The sequence below is a fragment of the Mesoplodon mirus genome, assembly GCF_964341445.2.
Source record: "Mesoplodon mirus genome assembly, chromosome: 2".
Classification (NCBI taxonomy): domain Eukaryota; kingdom Metazoa; phylum Chordata; class Mammalia; order Artiodactyla; family Ziphiidae; genus Mesoplodon; species Mesoplodon mirus.
In genome coordinates, this window is record NC_138977.1 from 57,587,891 (window position 1) to 57,603,304 (window position 15,414).

The 15,414-nt window shown below is 51.5% G+C and overlaps 1 protein-coding gene across 1 annotated transcript in view; it reads left to right on the plus strand.

The window, feature by feature from the left end:
- HK1 (hexokinase 1) overlaps positions 1-15,414 on the plus strand; it is a 70,365-nt gene that overhangs the window by 6,783 nt on the left and 48,168 nt on the right. Inside the window, exon 2 of the mRNA XM_082645203.1 lies at positions 13,615-13,777. Coding sequence (XP_082501329.1) covers positions 13,615-13,777 — 163 coding nt within the window. The remainder of the gene's footprint in view (positions 1-13,614; positions 13,778-15,414) is intronic.

The window sequence follows — 15,414 nt, forward strand, 5'->3', positions numbered from 1 at the left end:
CACGGGCCCAGCCGCTCCGCGGCATGTGGGATCTTCCCGGACCGGGGCACGAACCCGTGTCTCCTGCATCGGCAGGCAGACTCTCAACCACTGCGCCACCAGGGAAGCCCCCTCTAAATTTTTTAATAGGTAATTTTGAAAGAAACTGTTTCTTCCCAGCCATTTCCATTCACATACAACATTTGAGCTTGGCTTAAAATTAGCCATTTCCTAGTTTACCTTATGAAGGGGAGCCCTTGCTGCCGAGTGTTACTGAGTGAGGTTGACAGCTCACTGTGAGCAGTGCCCACCCCATTGGCTGTTAGCACAGTGCCCAGGTGGTGGCGGGGTAGGGTGTCCAGAGACAGGCTCGTGAAGGCTCGCTGTGTCCCCTTGTGCTCTAGCATGAATCCGTTAAACTTTTCTGGGAATTAAAACAAACAAGTGTGCTTTTGCCTGCACACACTCTCTTCCTGGGTGGATCTGACTGGGGCAGGGCTGGCTTATCTGTCCCCTAAACGTTTCTCTATTACAGAAAGCTCAAGCCGGCAGCCTCTCTCAGACTATCTTCCGTAAAAGGAGAGGGTGGCTGTGCGCCACCTGCCCCCCTCCAAGGCACACTGCAGTGTGAGGTCTGCAGCCCAGCCCTTTGCAAATGCGGTCCCTGGGGAGGCAGAAAATGTCAGATCATGTTCATCTGATTGCATGCTTGGTTACAGGCTCGCAGACGCCGAGGCCTTGAAGGGGCCTTGGAGGGAAGGGTGCACTGAGTGCCTACTAGGGGCCTCTCTTTCCTAAAATGGGTCTTATTTAATCATCAATAGTAACAGTAAGGCTTCCCTGGTGGCGCAGTGGTTGAGAGTCCGCCTGCCGATGCAGGGGACAGGGGTTCATGCTCTGGTCCGGGAAGATCCCACATGCCGCGGAGCGGTGGGCCTGTGGGCCATGGCCGCTGAGCCTGTGCATCCGGAGCCTGTGCTCCGCAACGGGAGAGGCCACAACAGTGAGAGGCCCGCGTACCGCAAAAAAAAAAAAAAAAAAGTAACAATACTAATTGAAGCCAACATATATAATGCCTGTCACATTTGCTGCACCAAAGGCATTACATCCTCACAGGTCCCCCGTGAGGTGGGTACCCTTATGATCACCACTTTTGGATGAGGACTCTGAGGCTCAGATATAAACAGAAGAGCCAGCATTCAGATGCATTAAGTCTTCTGGCAGAGCCCCTGCTTTTTTTTTTTTTTTTAATTGAGATATAAGTCACATACCATAAAACTTAGCATTAAAAAATTTTTTTTAATAAATTCATTTATTTTATCTTTGGCTGCATTGGGTCTTCGTTGCTGCACACGGGCTTTCTCTAGTTGTGGTGAGTGGAGGCTACTCTTCGTTCTTGTGCGTGGGCTTCTCATTGTGGTGGCTTCTATTGTTGTGGAGCATGGGCTCTAGGTGCGTGGGCTTCAGTAACTGTGGCATGCGGGCTCAATAGTTGTGGCTCACGGGCTCTAGAGCGCAGGCTCAGTAGCTGTGGCACACAGGTTTAGTTGCTCTGTGGCATGTGGGATCTTCCCGGACCAGGGCTCGAACCCATGTCCCCTGCATTGGTAGGCAGATTCTTAACCACTGTGCCACCAGGGAAGCCCAACTTACCATTTTAAAGAGTGCAAGTCTGTGGTGTCTAGTATGTTCACAAGGTTGTACAACCATCACCACCATCTATTTCCAGAACATTTTCATTACCCCCAAAAGAAACCCCATACCCATTAAGCAATCACTCCCCATTGCTCCCTCCACCCTGGTATCTACTAATCTACTTTCTTTTTTTAAATGGATTTGCTTCTTCTGGACGTTTCATATGAATGGAATTATATAATGTGTGACCTTTATGTCTGGTTTCTTTCACTTAGCATGTTTTCAAGGTTCATTCATACTATAGCATGTATGAGTACTTCAGTTCTTTTTATTACTGAATAATATTGAGTTGTTTCTGTATACCACATTTTGTTTATGCATTTGTTAGTTGAGGGACATTTGGGTTGTTTCCACTTTGCGGCTGTTATGATAATGCTGATGTGAACAGTTTTCCCTGTGTGGACATACGCTTTCATTTCTCTTGGGTATGTGTGTAGGAGTGGAATTGCTGGGAGAGCCCCTGCTTCTGTCCACCTGAGGAAGGCATCATCTTCATTTAGAAATGAGGATGCTGAGGCCCCCACGTAGTGAAGTGACTTGCTGACCACACAGCTCATGAGTGATAGGGACAGAAACACTACCAGGTCCCCTGACTCAGAAACCCATGTTCTTTCCACCATAACACGTCCAACTCTGATTTTGCTGTTGAGGGAAACAGATTCAAGGAAGGAAAGAGCCGGGGCCAGGGCAGAGCTGGGCACGAGACCCTCCAAACTCCCCCGATTCCCATTCCCCTTCCTCCTCTTCCTCCCATCCTCCCCATCCTCCCCATCCCCACCCCTCCACCCCCAAGCTGCTCAGTGTTGACCAGCTCCCTCCACTTGGGCAGGAAATTGACCCAATAAAGTCTTTTAAGTGAATGTTAGGGATTTTCTCTGGTTTTCAAATTTTTCTCTGTACCCTTTTCATTTGTCCCCTTCCCTGCATCCTGTTTGCAATTAAAAGAGGACACTTGGGGAGGCCAGTGCTTATCCTGAAAGACCTCCCCATGCTCCCTATTAGGCATTATTATTCTAGCTTTCTCTCCCAGCCTCAGCCTGGCCCTACTGTAAGCAGCTGATTTCCTTGATTGATTGACACGTGGGGTTTGCCTTCAGCCTTGTCATTCAGTCTGATCTAAATGTCCCCTGGTGCCTTCCGGGACCCTCTCTGGGTGGGTAGAGTGAGTTGAGTTGGAGACTGCAGGCCATCCTTGTAACAAAGACACCAACTCACAGTTGCAAAGTTCTGTTCCACTTTCAAAATACTTTTACATGCTTGATTTAGTGAAGTCCTTCTGGCAAGCTTGGGTGTAGGTGTTTCTTTCTGCATCTTACATGTGGGGCAGGCAAGCTTCAGGAAGTGGAAGTGATGTGATCTTTGGTGGCCAGAGAACAGAGGGCTGGGATGAAGACACAGGTCTGTCTGACACTAGTCGGCAGCTCTCACTGTGCATGCAGATCCAGGACGTCGGTCCAGGGCTTCAGGCTTCTAAAGCAGTGCATTGCAGTGGGCTCCCAGCAGAAATCATCACCCAAGGCTCCCATGATGGGGATGTGATTGGAGTGCTAGAGCCCTGCTGTCCACAGCAGTAGACACCAGCCACATGTGGCTCTTGAGCACTCGAAATGTGGCAAGTCTGGTTTGAGATGTGCTGTTGAACATAAAATACAGGATTTTGAAGACTCTATATGACAAAGATATATAAAATCGCTCATTGATCATTTAAAAAATATTACATGTGGGAATAATATTTTGGATATATTGGGTTAAATGTTATTAAAATTAATTTCACCTGTTTTTTAACAAAATCTGGCTACTAGAAAATTTTAAATTACATATGTGGCTTGCATTGTATTCCTGCTGGAAACCCTCTGCTAGACAGGGAATTTTATGGCTCAGAAGTTCAGGCAGAGGCACTCTGCATTTAAGGCAGTGGGTTCCTGCGGTCCTTGGGCCTCAGTTTCCTCATCTATAAAGCCAGGAGCCTGGAATCCTTTATCTCTCAAGGATCCCTCTAGCTTGAGCAGTGTTGTTAGGTGGACATCAAGCTTTCTGGGGCTCAGTTTCCTTATCTGTCAGATGGGGTAAATGATTCCTACCTCACTATCTGCCCATTTATCAAATCAGAGAATGGATATGGAAACACTTGGAAAGCGTACTGAACTGTACAAATGTCAGATGTTATCATCGCTGTTCACCCAGAACACACCTGTAGGCACCTGCAGAGGCATGGTGGGGGAGTGTAGCTTCCTGGATAACAGAGGGTAAGCGGTCAGAGCCCTGAGCCGGGGCAGGGATCCTGGGTACCATTCTACTTTGCCACCATGGGATTTTGAAAAGCCTGTGTTCTGAGGAATCCATGGTGTCATGGAGCTCCTGTGCCCACCATATATGAAGACGAGAGGGCAGTTTTCACTGTTGCTTTTTTACTGATGGAAAAACACAGAGATGAAGGTGACTTGCCCAAGGTTATAGAAGGAATCTGTATAGCTGGAGGAGGCCTGAAGTCCTTCGCTTTCCAGCCCAGTCTGCTCCCATCACTGCAGTATTTGCGAGCCATGGCTCTGGGGTCTGGTTGTCTCATAGTGAAAGCAGAGTTGTCCGTACTTCGGACCCTCTCTTCCCTCTCGTCTGGAGGCACCTGGCACATTGGGAACTGTGAGTCTGGTGCCTGGCCCTGCCCAAGCCATTGACCATGAGGCCCAGAATGAAGCCTGTTGTTCTTGCCCCGCCACATTCCAGGGCTGTTCTGTTCCCCTTGAGGGACTGGGTACCTCCTTTATTTTTAGCTAGTTCAGTGTGACAGCTTTGTTCTCATCTGGGCAAAGGCCTGGTCTCTCACCAGCAGAAAGTGCCTCTTAGCAGGAGCCAAGGTCACCAGGAGGACCTTGGGCATGACCTCACGGCCTTCTGCGGTCCTCCTAGCAAGAGGAGTCTGGGGAAGTAGGGAAGGAGCACCGGGGTTGGGGTCTGAAGCCAGAGCCACCCTGGGTGCTGGATGCTCGGGCCTTTCGCTTGGCTTCACAGCCCCGGGTTCCTCCCGTGTAAAACAGGGCTGATAATGCCTACCCTGCAAGTGTGCAGCTTGGATCAGGGCAGGTGGAAGTGCCCAGCAGGGGACCCATCCTTGGTGACTGTTACATCTCAGTTCCCAAAACCTCAGTTTCCTCATCAAGAATGGGGATCCCGTTTTCCTCCTGATTTGCTGCGATTAAACAGAAGTGTTGTGTGAACAGTCCATGGTGCTTAATAGGTGCTCCGTCCATGCTCACTGAAATGGAACTAACAGTTCAGAAGCATCAATTAAATGATAGATAAGGCACCGAAAGCTGTGTCTGAATTTTGAAAAAGGGACTGGGGAAAGGAAACCTCCCCTTATAGTGTTTCAACATGCCAAAGGGACCCCTGATGCTTTGGGGATATTCACACACACAGCTTTCACTGAGAAGCCTCTAAAGTGGAATTTATTTTCCCAAACACATTTCCTCTTTCAGATATTCCACAGTCTCTGGGAGCCTTGAAGAGTGGAGACTCCTGGTGATCTGTAGAGCATTTATATGTCCCCTTGGGCCTTGAGGTGCAGATGTTGTGAGGCGAAGCGGGCGTCTGAGAGCGCCTGGAACTCTCCATCACTCAGGGAGGGGCTGTTGGCTCCACGCAGGTCGCCCTGAGGCTGAAGTGAGGGGCTGGTGCTGGAGAAGGGCTGGGTCATTCAGAGAACTGGAGTCTCCGGCCTTATCTGAGCCAGCAGACCCTTCCGAGAAGACCTCCCGGGCCAGGCGACTCCAGAGGCCTTCCTGCCCCTCCAGGAGAGCAGCCACCTGAGGGGGTGGGGACACAAGGAACTTGGAAGCATGGCCCCTGCACCCCTGGCACTCAGGGTCTATCTGGAGGTGTGCACCATGCACGTGTTGCTGCGGCGCGGGCAGGTTGCTCCTACGTAGCACAAGGGCCGAGGGGATGCCGAGGAGAGCGCCAGCTGGTGCTGTGCGGGCGGATCATGGTACCCCCTTCGGAGGAGGTGGGTGTGGAGTGGAGTGCAGAGAGGCAGTTACAGGCCAAGCCAGCCGAGTAATAGAGGCGGATCTGTGAGGAAGGACTGTCGGGGGTGCAGAAGGCAGGAGGGTGCCAGGAGCAGATGATTCTGCTAGGGAACCAAAATGTCTCTCCTTGTGGCCAGTGCCCTTTCTGCTCAGGTACCAGCTGCCAAAAGCAGGATAGAAAGGTAGGTTCCTTGGGGCCAACACCCTTGGCAGTGAGGTGGGGCTGGGCAGGCAGGAACAGGGTTGGACCTGCAGGAGGAGGGCTTGGGATGGCACCCACCACGGCGGAGGATCCCATTGGGCCAGGACCTTTGGGCTTGCTATGGCCTTTGAACTTCCTTCCCAGGATTGTGTTAAAGGGGAAATGAGCAGTTCAGATCCCTGGTAGCTGCTAGAGGATGAACGAGGCTTCCAAAATAATCAGGCTGGAGCAGCGTGCTTTCTGCAAGGCAAGGGAGCCATGCTGCTCCTGCAGTGGATGGAGCTGTGGCATTAATGCCACCGTGTTCCCATGTCTTGCTGCTCTCGGAAGCCCTGGGCCTGGGTTCGCCCTGGCCTGAGCAAGAAAGGTACTGAGGAAGGACCACAGAACCAGGAACTTGGTGTCTACTCCGGTTTTCTTGCTGACCAGCAGTCACCTTGGCCAGTTGAATAACCTCTCTAGCCACTAATTTTTCCTTAGGGCTTTGAATGTGATGGCACCTGCCCTGCTTCTCTGGACAGGATAGTTTAAGGACCAGCATGTGAAAGTGCTATGCAAGGTAGAGAGGCCTTCATAGGTCAAAGTCAGGTGAACACACCCACATTACAGATGGAAAGACTGAGGTGCCTGCAGGATGGCAAAGCTGGAGTCTGACGCAGGTGTTTGTACTGCCCAATCCATGCCCCATCACTGAGCCAGGTAGGGTCCTGAGAAAATCTAAGTATGGCTGTTAGTGTGAGTCTTAGAGGCAGTTCCCCAAGGAAATAGAGGAGGAGTTAAGGTTTCAAGGGAGGAACTGTTTATAATATGATTCCGTTTTTTGTAAAATGAAATACAAAAAAACCCAAGCCCTGTATGTATGAATGTTTGTTTAGGTAGGAAAACTGTCCTAGAACATAAAGCTCTCTTAGCAGGGATTTCTCTGGGGAGATTGAGGGAAGAACTCAGACTTTTTACTTTTGTGCATTTAGGTATTGTTCGAATTTTTTTAATAATGAGTGTATATTACTTATTGTTACTATAATGTACTGTTAGTTTTTTTTAAAAAAGTAATAAAACAAAATGTTTCAGAGGACTTTTGTGAGAATCTTTTATTTGCTATGGTTTCAGGCAAATGACCACCTACCTTTAGTTTTCTTTTCTACAAAATGGATCAGTAATATTTGGTAATCAATGCATTTCTCTAGGTATTTAGGTAAAAGGATTTAGGGATATGTGATTATGAGTTAGACAAGGGAGTGAGGGAGATGGATCCCCTTTCGTTGGAAGGGTGGGAAGAGTTCTTGGCACATAATTAAAATTCTCCGAATAGCTCTCTGAGGTGAAAGTATAATTATCCTCATTTAAAAGTGAGGAAATCAGGACTCAGAGAGGTTAAGTAACTTGTCCAAAGTCACACAACTAATAAATGGCAGGTCCTAGATTTGAACCCAGTTCTCTTCATCCATAGCCCTGTGTTCTTCCCGCCATGTAAGAAAAGATAGAAATCTGTAAGAAGAAGCCCAAAATGAGGGGTTAGAAGACCTGGAATGTAGATCCAGCTGCCACTGATAAACCATGTGACTTTGTGTGAGTCATGGGTCTCAGTTTCCTCGACTACAGGATGGAGATAACGATATCTGTCCCGCCTACTTTGCTGGGTTTCTGTGCCGGGAGAAGGGGAGCTAACACATTAGGCACCACTTCATGCCAGGCCCCTGGCATCTCCATGAGCTCATTGCTTCTCTTTGTATGCCGTCCAGGTGGGATGATGTGTGTGAAAGTTGTGTGTATAAATAGCAGAGCCCTCTGCACACGTGAGCTCTTTTTTTTTTTTTTGCTGTACGCGGGCCTCTCACTGTTGTGGCCTCTCCCATTGCGGAGCACAGGCTCCGGACGCGCAGGCTCAGCGGCCATGGCTCACGGGCCCAGCCGCTCCGCGGCATGTGGGATCTTCCCGAACCGGGGCACGAACCCGTGTCCCCTGCATCGGCAGGCGGACTCTCAACCACTGCGCCACCAGGGAAGCCCACGTGAGCTCTTAATAAAATAATATTAGCCCCCCGGACCCGTTCGTTCCTGAGTCAGTCTCCTTAAGAAAGAGAAGTGAATCTGATGTTGAAATCTCTGCCCTGCCCTTAAGCAAGAGTCCTTAACGCTTCACTGCCACCTCCCCAATTTCCTTTGCAAGTAAAGTGTCTCACTTGGGACGTTCACTTCATAAGCCTGTGCCGATCAACTTCAGTCACACCTGTTGCTCTGCCTTGTTCTTGATCCTCACGGAAGAATGGACGAGAAAGGGAGTGAAAATTTTCCACGGCTGTTCCCCCTCCCACAGCGGGTCAGAGTGCCTGGGTCACCAGTGGTTACGGAGCCTCCTGCCACGACCAGCCTGTCCACTTGGGCATGTACAGTCTTGAATTGTTTTTTTTCATACGTGTCTGTTGGGACCAGGAGGTGGGGCTGGGGTCGGGCACAGAAATGTTTGAGTTTAGAGCAGTGCGGGGTCGCTGGGCTCTTCCACTGGCCGGACAGCTCTGGGCCAGCGGGGCTTGGTGAGGTTGTGTTCTCTTCTGACATCTTCTCCTGCCTCTGCTGTGTTCCTGCTTCTGGAGCCGATGAGAGCTTCCAGGCCCTCTTGGTCCGCAGGAAGGACAGCCCAGGACCAGTATTTGCACAGTAGTAGGGCACCAGTGCCTGCCCTGTGCAGCCGCCTTGGCTCCCACCCTCAGGAGAAGGGCTCTTCCCCTGGCGGTGGTGGGGGTGGGGGGGTTGGCGTTGAAAGATGCCCCGGGGGCTGGACAGGGGCATCGTCAGTCTGAGCCGAGAGTCTGCAGGACCCAGCTCGCCATGTGGTGTCTGGGACCCTGGCACCTCCCCCAGTTCCTTCCCAGTCTGACCGAGTCCTGAATGCTTGTGTCAGACACCATGTGTGCAAGGGAGCCCAGGGGGTTCCTATCACAGACTCTGGAAGCCTCTGTCTCTGTCTCATAGGATGACAGACATCCTATGAGAGATGTTCCAAAGGCTTGCAGCTTGAAGCCCACCAGAAGAGGTGCTGTGCCCTCCTGTCACCAAAATGTAGGGCTGGGGGTTGGAGGAACAGGTGGGATTGTTTGGGCACCAGCGTTTGGCCAGACCAGCAAAGTCTGAGGCAGCGTCCTAAGAGAAGAGCAAGGATTGTGGAAATGTGAGAGGGAGGGAGAGAAGGGGAGAGGAAAAGATCTGGAGTTGCTATGGAGAGGGGATGGAAAGAGAAATGCTGAAAGGACCACAGACTTTGGCCAAACCTCCCAAAGCCAGAAGTTGTCCTTCTCCAGCCCTGCATCCCTCCTCCATCTCTCCCCTCCTGGGCTTCTGGGCCAACCTCCTATAAGAAAAGCAGCTCTTATACTGGGGTTCTTGCAGAGGTCTGGAGCAAATGGGCAGGAGGACACCCTTCCTTTCTACCCCCTTCCACACACCACCCTTTCCCAGCTTCTTTCCCAGGTGGACAGGGGCAGCTGGCCAGCTGCGAGGCAGGGCTAGTCTGAATAAGAGGAAAGAGGCCCCTTGTTCAGTGAGGTTCTGGGCACTCTGGGCCCCTGGGAGTATTCTGCAATGTCTCTTGTTTCAGCGCTTCCTGGGCTGCTTAAAGGGCCACAGTCCATATGGTGTGGATCTGCTGAGCCCTGCACTAGGTGTCTGCCTGGCTGGGCAGCGTTGGGGGGTACCTGCAGCCCAGCCCCAGGATCTGTGCCGTTCAAAGGCCCCTCCTGAGCTCCTGAGTGAGGATCAAGAGGGGTGCCCCTTGGCTTATTCTTATGCACCTGAGATCCAGGAGGCTTCAAAGTCAGTTCCAGCTCTGCCCTAAGCTGTACCCTCTTTCTGGCCCCAATTTCCACATCTCTTCTGAGAGGAGTTGTACCACGTGATGATTCATGAACCTGAACCAGAGGGGGAAAGCCCTCCTTCCTTCTGTGCTGGGGGGCCAGGTCGTCTTCTGTATCCCCAGCCTGTTTTCTTGTTTGAGCTTCTTGCCTCTATTCAGGTTTGATTGGCTGTCCTAAAAACATCTGGCTTCTGGGATCACTGTCCCTGTGCTGAGCTGTGCCTTGAGTTAGGAGGCAGGCTGGCTGTGGAGCCCTGCCTCTTCTAGAAGTTTCTCTCTGTCCAGCTGGAAAATCTCAGCAGCTTTGCTTGGGCCTGATCTCCACACGGTAGGGGGACTGGCCTTCTCCAAGGGATGGGGACGGTTGTAGGGAGAGTGTTAGACTCTCAGGTATGGGACTGACTCCCTGGCTGTGTGCTTTGAACTAACCACTTAGCTTCTTGGAGCCTCAGTTTTTACAACTGTAGAATGGGGATTAAGAATGTCCCCCTGGGACTTCCCTGGTGGCGCAGTGGTTAAGAATCCACCTGCCAATGCAGGGGACATGGGTTCGAGCCCTGGTCTGGGAAGATCCCACATGCCGCAGAATAACTAAGCCCATGTGCCACAACTACTGAAGCCCGTGTGCCTAGAGCCCATGCTCCGCAACAAGAGAAGCCACTGCAATGAGAAGCCCGTGCGCCACAACTAGAGAAAGCCTGCGTGCGGCAACGAAGACCCAACGCAGCCAAAAATAAATAAATACATTTTAAAAAGAAAAAAAAGAATGTCCCCCTGACAGGGTTGTTTTGAAGGTTAAATGACATATTGGATGTGAAAGCACTTGATGTACGGTAAACCTTGATATAATTATAAAGTATTATTCTAGCATCCGGCATTCATTGAATTCCTCTTTTGTGCCAGGCAACTGGGTAGTTCCAAAGGTCTCCTCCGTCTTTCCTTTCCTGAGGAACTCACATGTTATCGGAGGAGATAGGCACGTCAGTAGACAGACAGTCGTGATGTAGGGTGAGGAGTGTGGTAGTGGAAACATGTCCAAATGCCAGAGCAGCGCCGTGACTGTTACTGCACTGCTCCTGCTCACCCGTCCCCTCCCCAGTGCACAGCTGAGCTTTTTGAAACACGTGTCACTGTTGAATACTCAGTAGAGTCACGTTTAGAGTCTAAACCTGCTCGCCCAGTGTACGAGACCCTGCAGGCTTAGCTCCTGGCAGCCTTTCCAGCTGCTTCACTTCTTGCACTGTGTGCTCCGTCGTCCCACAGACCACCCTCCCTCCCTCACCTTTGGCCTTCACACACGCTCTTGTTTGTGCCTGGACGCACTCTCTGACATCACCCTTCCCAGTAGGCTTCTCCAGTTTGTGCTTAGTAGCCCCTATGTGCTTCCGTGGCCGTTCGTGCACGTGTGACTGCCTCTCCCGACCAGCACGTGGGCGTGGTGACAGCGAGGGATCAGCGCTGCCAGCCTTGGGGGTAGAACAGAGCATGTCTTCTAGGGCTGTGTTCTGGCCATTTCTCTTTCAGCTCTCGGCGGTTTCTGATTGCCCTTCTCTGCAGTGCTTTCTCACGAAGGGGAAAGGAAAAGGTAGTTGCGGTAGAAGAGATGCGGGTGGGGGCAGGGTTGTCTCTGGCCACAGAGGACACTGGGGTACTCCTGCTAGTGCCCTGATTGTCCCTGAGACGAGACAGGCAAGGCCTGGGGGAGCACGAGGCATGGAGTCCAGAGCGAGAAGGCTGCCCAGGACCAAAATATGCAGAAATGACTCTGTGTCCTTGAGTCGGACGTTTCCAGCCACCCTGAAAAGTAAACATGAGATGCCATTCTCAGAAGCAAAGCACGTCAAAGGTCTTTTCATCCTCATTGGGTCATAAATCTGTCTGTCCATCTGCCAGAAACTTGCCGTGTGTGAGGCTGCTTGTGAGACACCGGGAGGTCAAGGTGAATGGAGCAGACACTGTCCAGGTGACAGGCGTAGAAAGTGATGGTCCAGGCTGGACCATGCAGAGAGCTCAGTGCTGAGGGAGGCGTTATCTGCACCCCGAGGATCTCGACCTCTGCAAGAGGGGTGACATTTGATTTGAACCTTGAAGGGGAGGGGAGCTTTGAGTAGCTGGGAAGAGAAGGAAGGGCGTTTCAACAGGAGAGCCAGGCACCTCCCAGGAATGGTAGAGGTGGTTTGGCTGGTGTGCAGAGAGCCTGGAGACACACCCGTAGAGTGTAGACGCCTCCAGTGTGGGGGGCTTTGCAAGGTTTTGAGCAGGGGAGTGAAGTGACCAGGGTCCCAGTTTAAGAAGGTGAAATGTAGGGGACTTCCCTGGTGGCGCAGTGGTTAAGAGTCCGCCTGCCAGTGCAGGGGACACGGGTTCGAGCCCTGGTCTGGGAAGATCCCACGTGCCACGGAGCAACTAAGCCCGTGCGCCACAACTATTGAGCCTGCTCTCTAGAGCCCGTGAGCCACAACTACTGAGCCCGCGAGCCACAACTACTAAAACCTGCGCGCCTAGAGTCCGTGCTCTGTGACAAGAGAAGCCACCGCAGTGAGAAGCCTGCGCACCGCAACGAAGAGTAGCCCCCGCTCGCCGCAACTAGAGAAAGCCCGCGCGCAGCAACAAAGACCCAATGCAGCCATAAATAAATAAATAAATAAATTTATAAAGAAAGAAAAAAAAAAGAAGGTGCAATGTGGCCGTGGTGTAGAGGATGGGTTGGAAGGGAGAGAAATTGAAGATTGAAAACCATTACACTGATTATGCATCAGGCGTCGGGAATCCAGGCACATGGTTATCAGGGCTTCCTAAGGCAGGGAGTGGCAGAAAGAATGAATGGCGAGACAGAGAGACTTCAGTGAACTCCACAGGGTCAGGCACCATGAGGACAGCTGTCTAACCAAGAGCCAGACATGTAGTAGGTGCCCAGTAAGTAGAGAGAGTCAGTGGGAAGATACTATGAAGGAAGAACAACAAATGACAGCAGTGGGGCCTGAGGTTAGGAGCCCAGGATCCTTGAGGAGAGTGGGGAGCCCAGGAAGAGGAGCGAGTTGGTTCAGTCCTGTTGGGTCGGGAGCGGTCTGATCAGGAAGTGTGGGCACATGGGCCCTGGCACACGGGCGTGGGCACTGGGGCTGTCCCATACCTGCTGGGTGTAGTGAGGTTACGGTCTCTGTGCTCTGGGCCGGCAGCCCCGTGTCCCGAAGGGCTCCAGCCCTTCGTCCACCATTTCCACCTACCTGGAAGTCGTGCCCAAAGAAACCCACAAGCACCACTGCCTCACAATGCTAATAATAGCTAATGTTGACCCAGCACTTTCTGTGTTCTAAGTGCTTCTCTTTCTCCTTTGATCTTACAACATTCTGTGAGTTACGTGCTATTTATCATCTCAGTTTTGCAGTTGAGGAAACTGAAGTGCACACAGCTGGTAAATGATGGAGCTTGGATTTGAACCCCAGGTAGATGGCTCTGGAGCCCTTGTTCTGTGGCACAGTCATCCATGGAGGATGAGCCAGCCACCTCTGACAGAGGGAAGGAGTCACGTGGAGGCTTAAGGTGCCTTTGGCACGTACCTGGGGATTGAAGGGCAGCTTCCATGTAACATTCAAGGATTGGAAGGGACCTTGGAGGTGTCTGGTTCATTTTACAGGGGGGGAACCGGGGCTCAGAGCATTTGCAAGCCTGCTCTGAGTGACATGGTTGATCGCAGTTGAATGATGGGCCAGCATGGGTGTTCCAGTGCCCACGGGAGCTGGATTGTCTTAGGCAGGCGGGAACCTCACGCTGCCTGCCCCGTCCTACCCCAGCCAGACTTGAGCTGAAACGACCTTCCTCAGCCTTGGCCTCACTTTCTTTCCTTCTCATCCTTCTTCCAGATCGACAAATATCTCTATGCCATGCGGCTCTCTGATGAAACTCTGTTAGATATCATGGCTCGTTTCAAAAAGGAGATGAAGAATGGCCTCTCCCGGGATTTTAATCCGACAGCCATAGTCAAGATGTTGCCAACGTTTGTAAGGTCCATTCCTGATGGTTCAGGTGAGTCTCTCACCCAGAGATTGGGCTCTGAGGGCTGAAAGCTCTGTGAAGCCACCCTTCCAACTTACATTCGTTTGTTTGTTCATTCATTCACCTTCCATTCGTTTACTCATTCATCCAGTTATTCATTCATTCACCATTCCATCCATCTGTTCTCCCATCCGTCCATTCATCTATCCATCCATCAATCCAGTGTATGTCCATTGAGATCCTACCATGTGCTAGGGGGATACCATGGTTGGACCATGCTGACCTGCCTTCATCGGCCTGACTGTCTAGTGACTTACGGTAAGAAAGTGTAGTGTTTATGGATCTTACAGATGCTGTGTGAGTTACTCTTATGTCTTCAGAACACGAATGGCTCCAGAACAGATGATTCTCCTTCACGTTAGGAGAATCTCTCCAACAGGGCACCAAGGCCTCCTTTTAGTACCCCAGATAAGTAGCGATCCTAGCGGCCAGGTGCATCTCAGACTCAGGGGGGAGACTCAAGTCCCCATTTGTACAAATTTCATAGATGCTAAGTCAAGGTAGCCCCTCAAGCAGAGAAATGGTGAGAGGAGTAGGACTGGAAAAAAAAATTATCCTTTTGGTCTGCACGTGTGGCTTATGCCCCACAGTAGGGATCTGGGGGCTCCCTGAGGATTGTCAGTACCCCCTCCCCAGGGAGTGGCCTCAGCCCCTGCTCTTGGCAGGGTGGAGGCTGGGAGGGCACAGCCTGGTCTCGGCCTGCTCAGTGGAGGTCGTTCTGTCTGGCTGACCCAGGGGTGGGTGCTGTGCCTGCCCCAGCTTAACGCACGCACAGGAATCCTGCTCTGAGCTGTGTTCTGTGCTCTAGGCTGGGGCTCGCCTGCTTTGTGAGAGGGAGGGAGAGAGATCATGAAAGTCAGGTTTCTCTTGGGGTTGTGAGTACATAGCCTGAAAGTACGGCCCTGACAACACTCCTGCTGTTGTGTTTCTTCCCTACTCTGGGGACTAGTTTAAAGCTGCGATTTGGGGCATCTGATACGGAGCCAACAAAATGGACATCAGGAAAACTGCAGCTGTTGCAGCTGACGTTTATGAACGGTGGGCGAATGCATGGCTTGTTGGAGGACTGGCTGCAGTGGAAAGGTCCTGCTGTGCCTGCAGCCGGCCTTTAAAGTCCTGAACAAGATTGGGACACCTAGGAAGGGCATGTGCTCTGTTTGCCCTGTGGCCACAGGTGGGGTTTACTTCATGCACACACACTGGTACTTATATCTCTGATGTTTCTTGACTGTTTAAAATCTACTCCACTTTTATCCTTTTGTTTTCCTTGAGGTCTTGGTGACCAGCAGTTTAGGTTTTTTTTATGACTGCCAAAGAGATTTTAGCCATCAGAGTGGCCAGACCGTGGTGTCCCCTGGGTTTTGTTCTGATGCCTCCGGCTTTCTAATTCGCTCCTGCTTTTTCCCAGCCCCGAATGGCATCCACATCCAGGAGCATTTGTGCCTTTCCAGGGTTAGCTGAGTTCTGTAGGAGAGGCGTGGCTGTGCCTGCTGTCAGCTGAGAAAAGAGGAAGGGGAGGCGAGGTGGGGTGGGCAGCCCCCCAGGGCCCCTGCTCTGGCTTTGCTTGGAGAGCTCAGAAGGATGCCTTATGCCTGCGGGGCACCTGA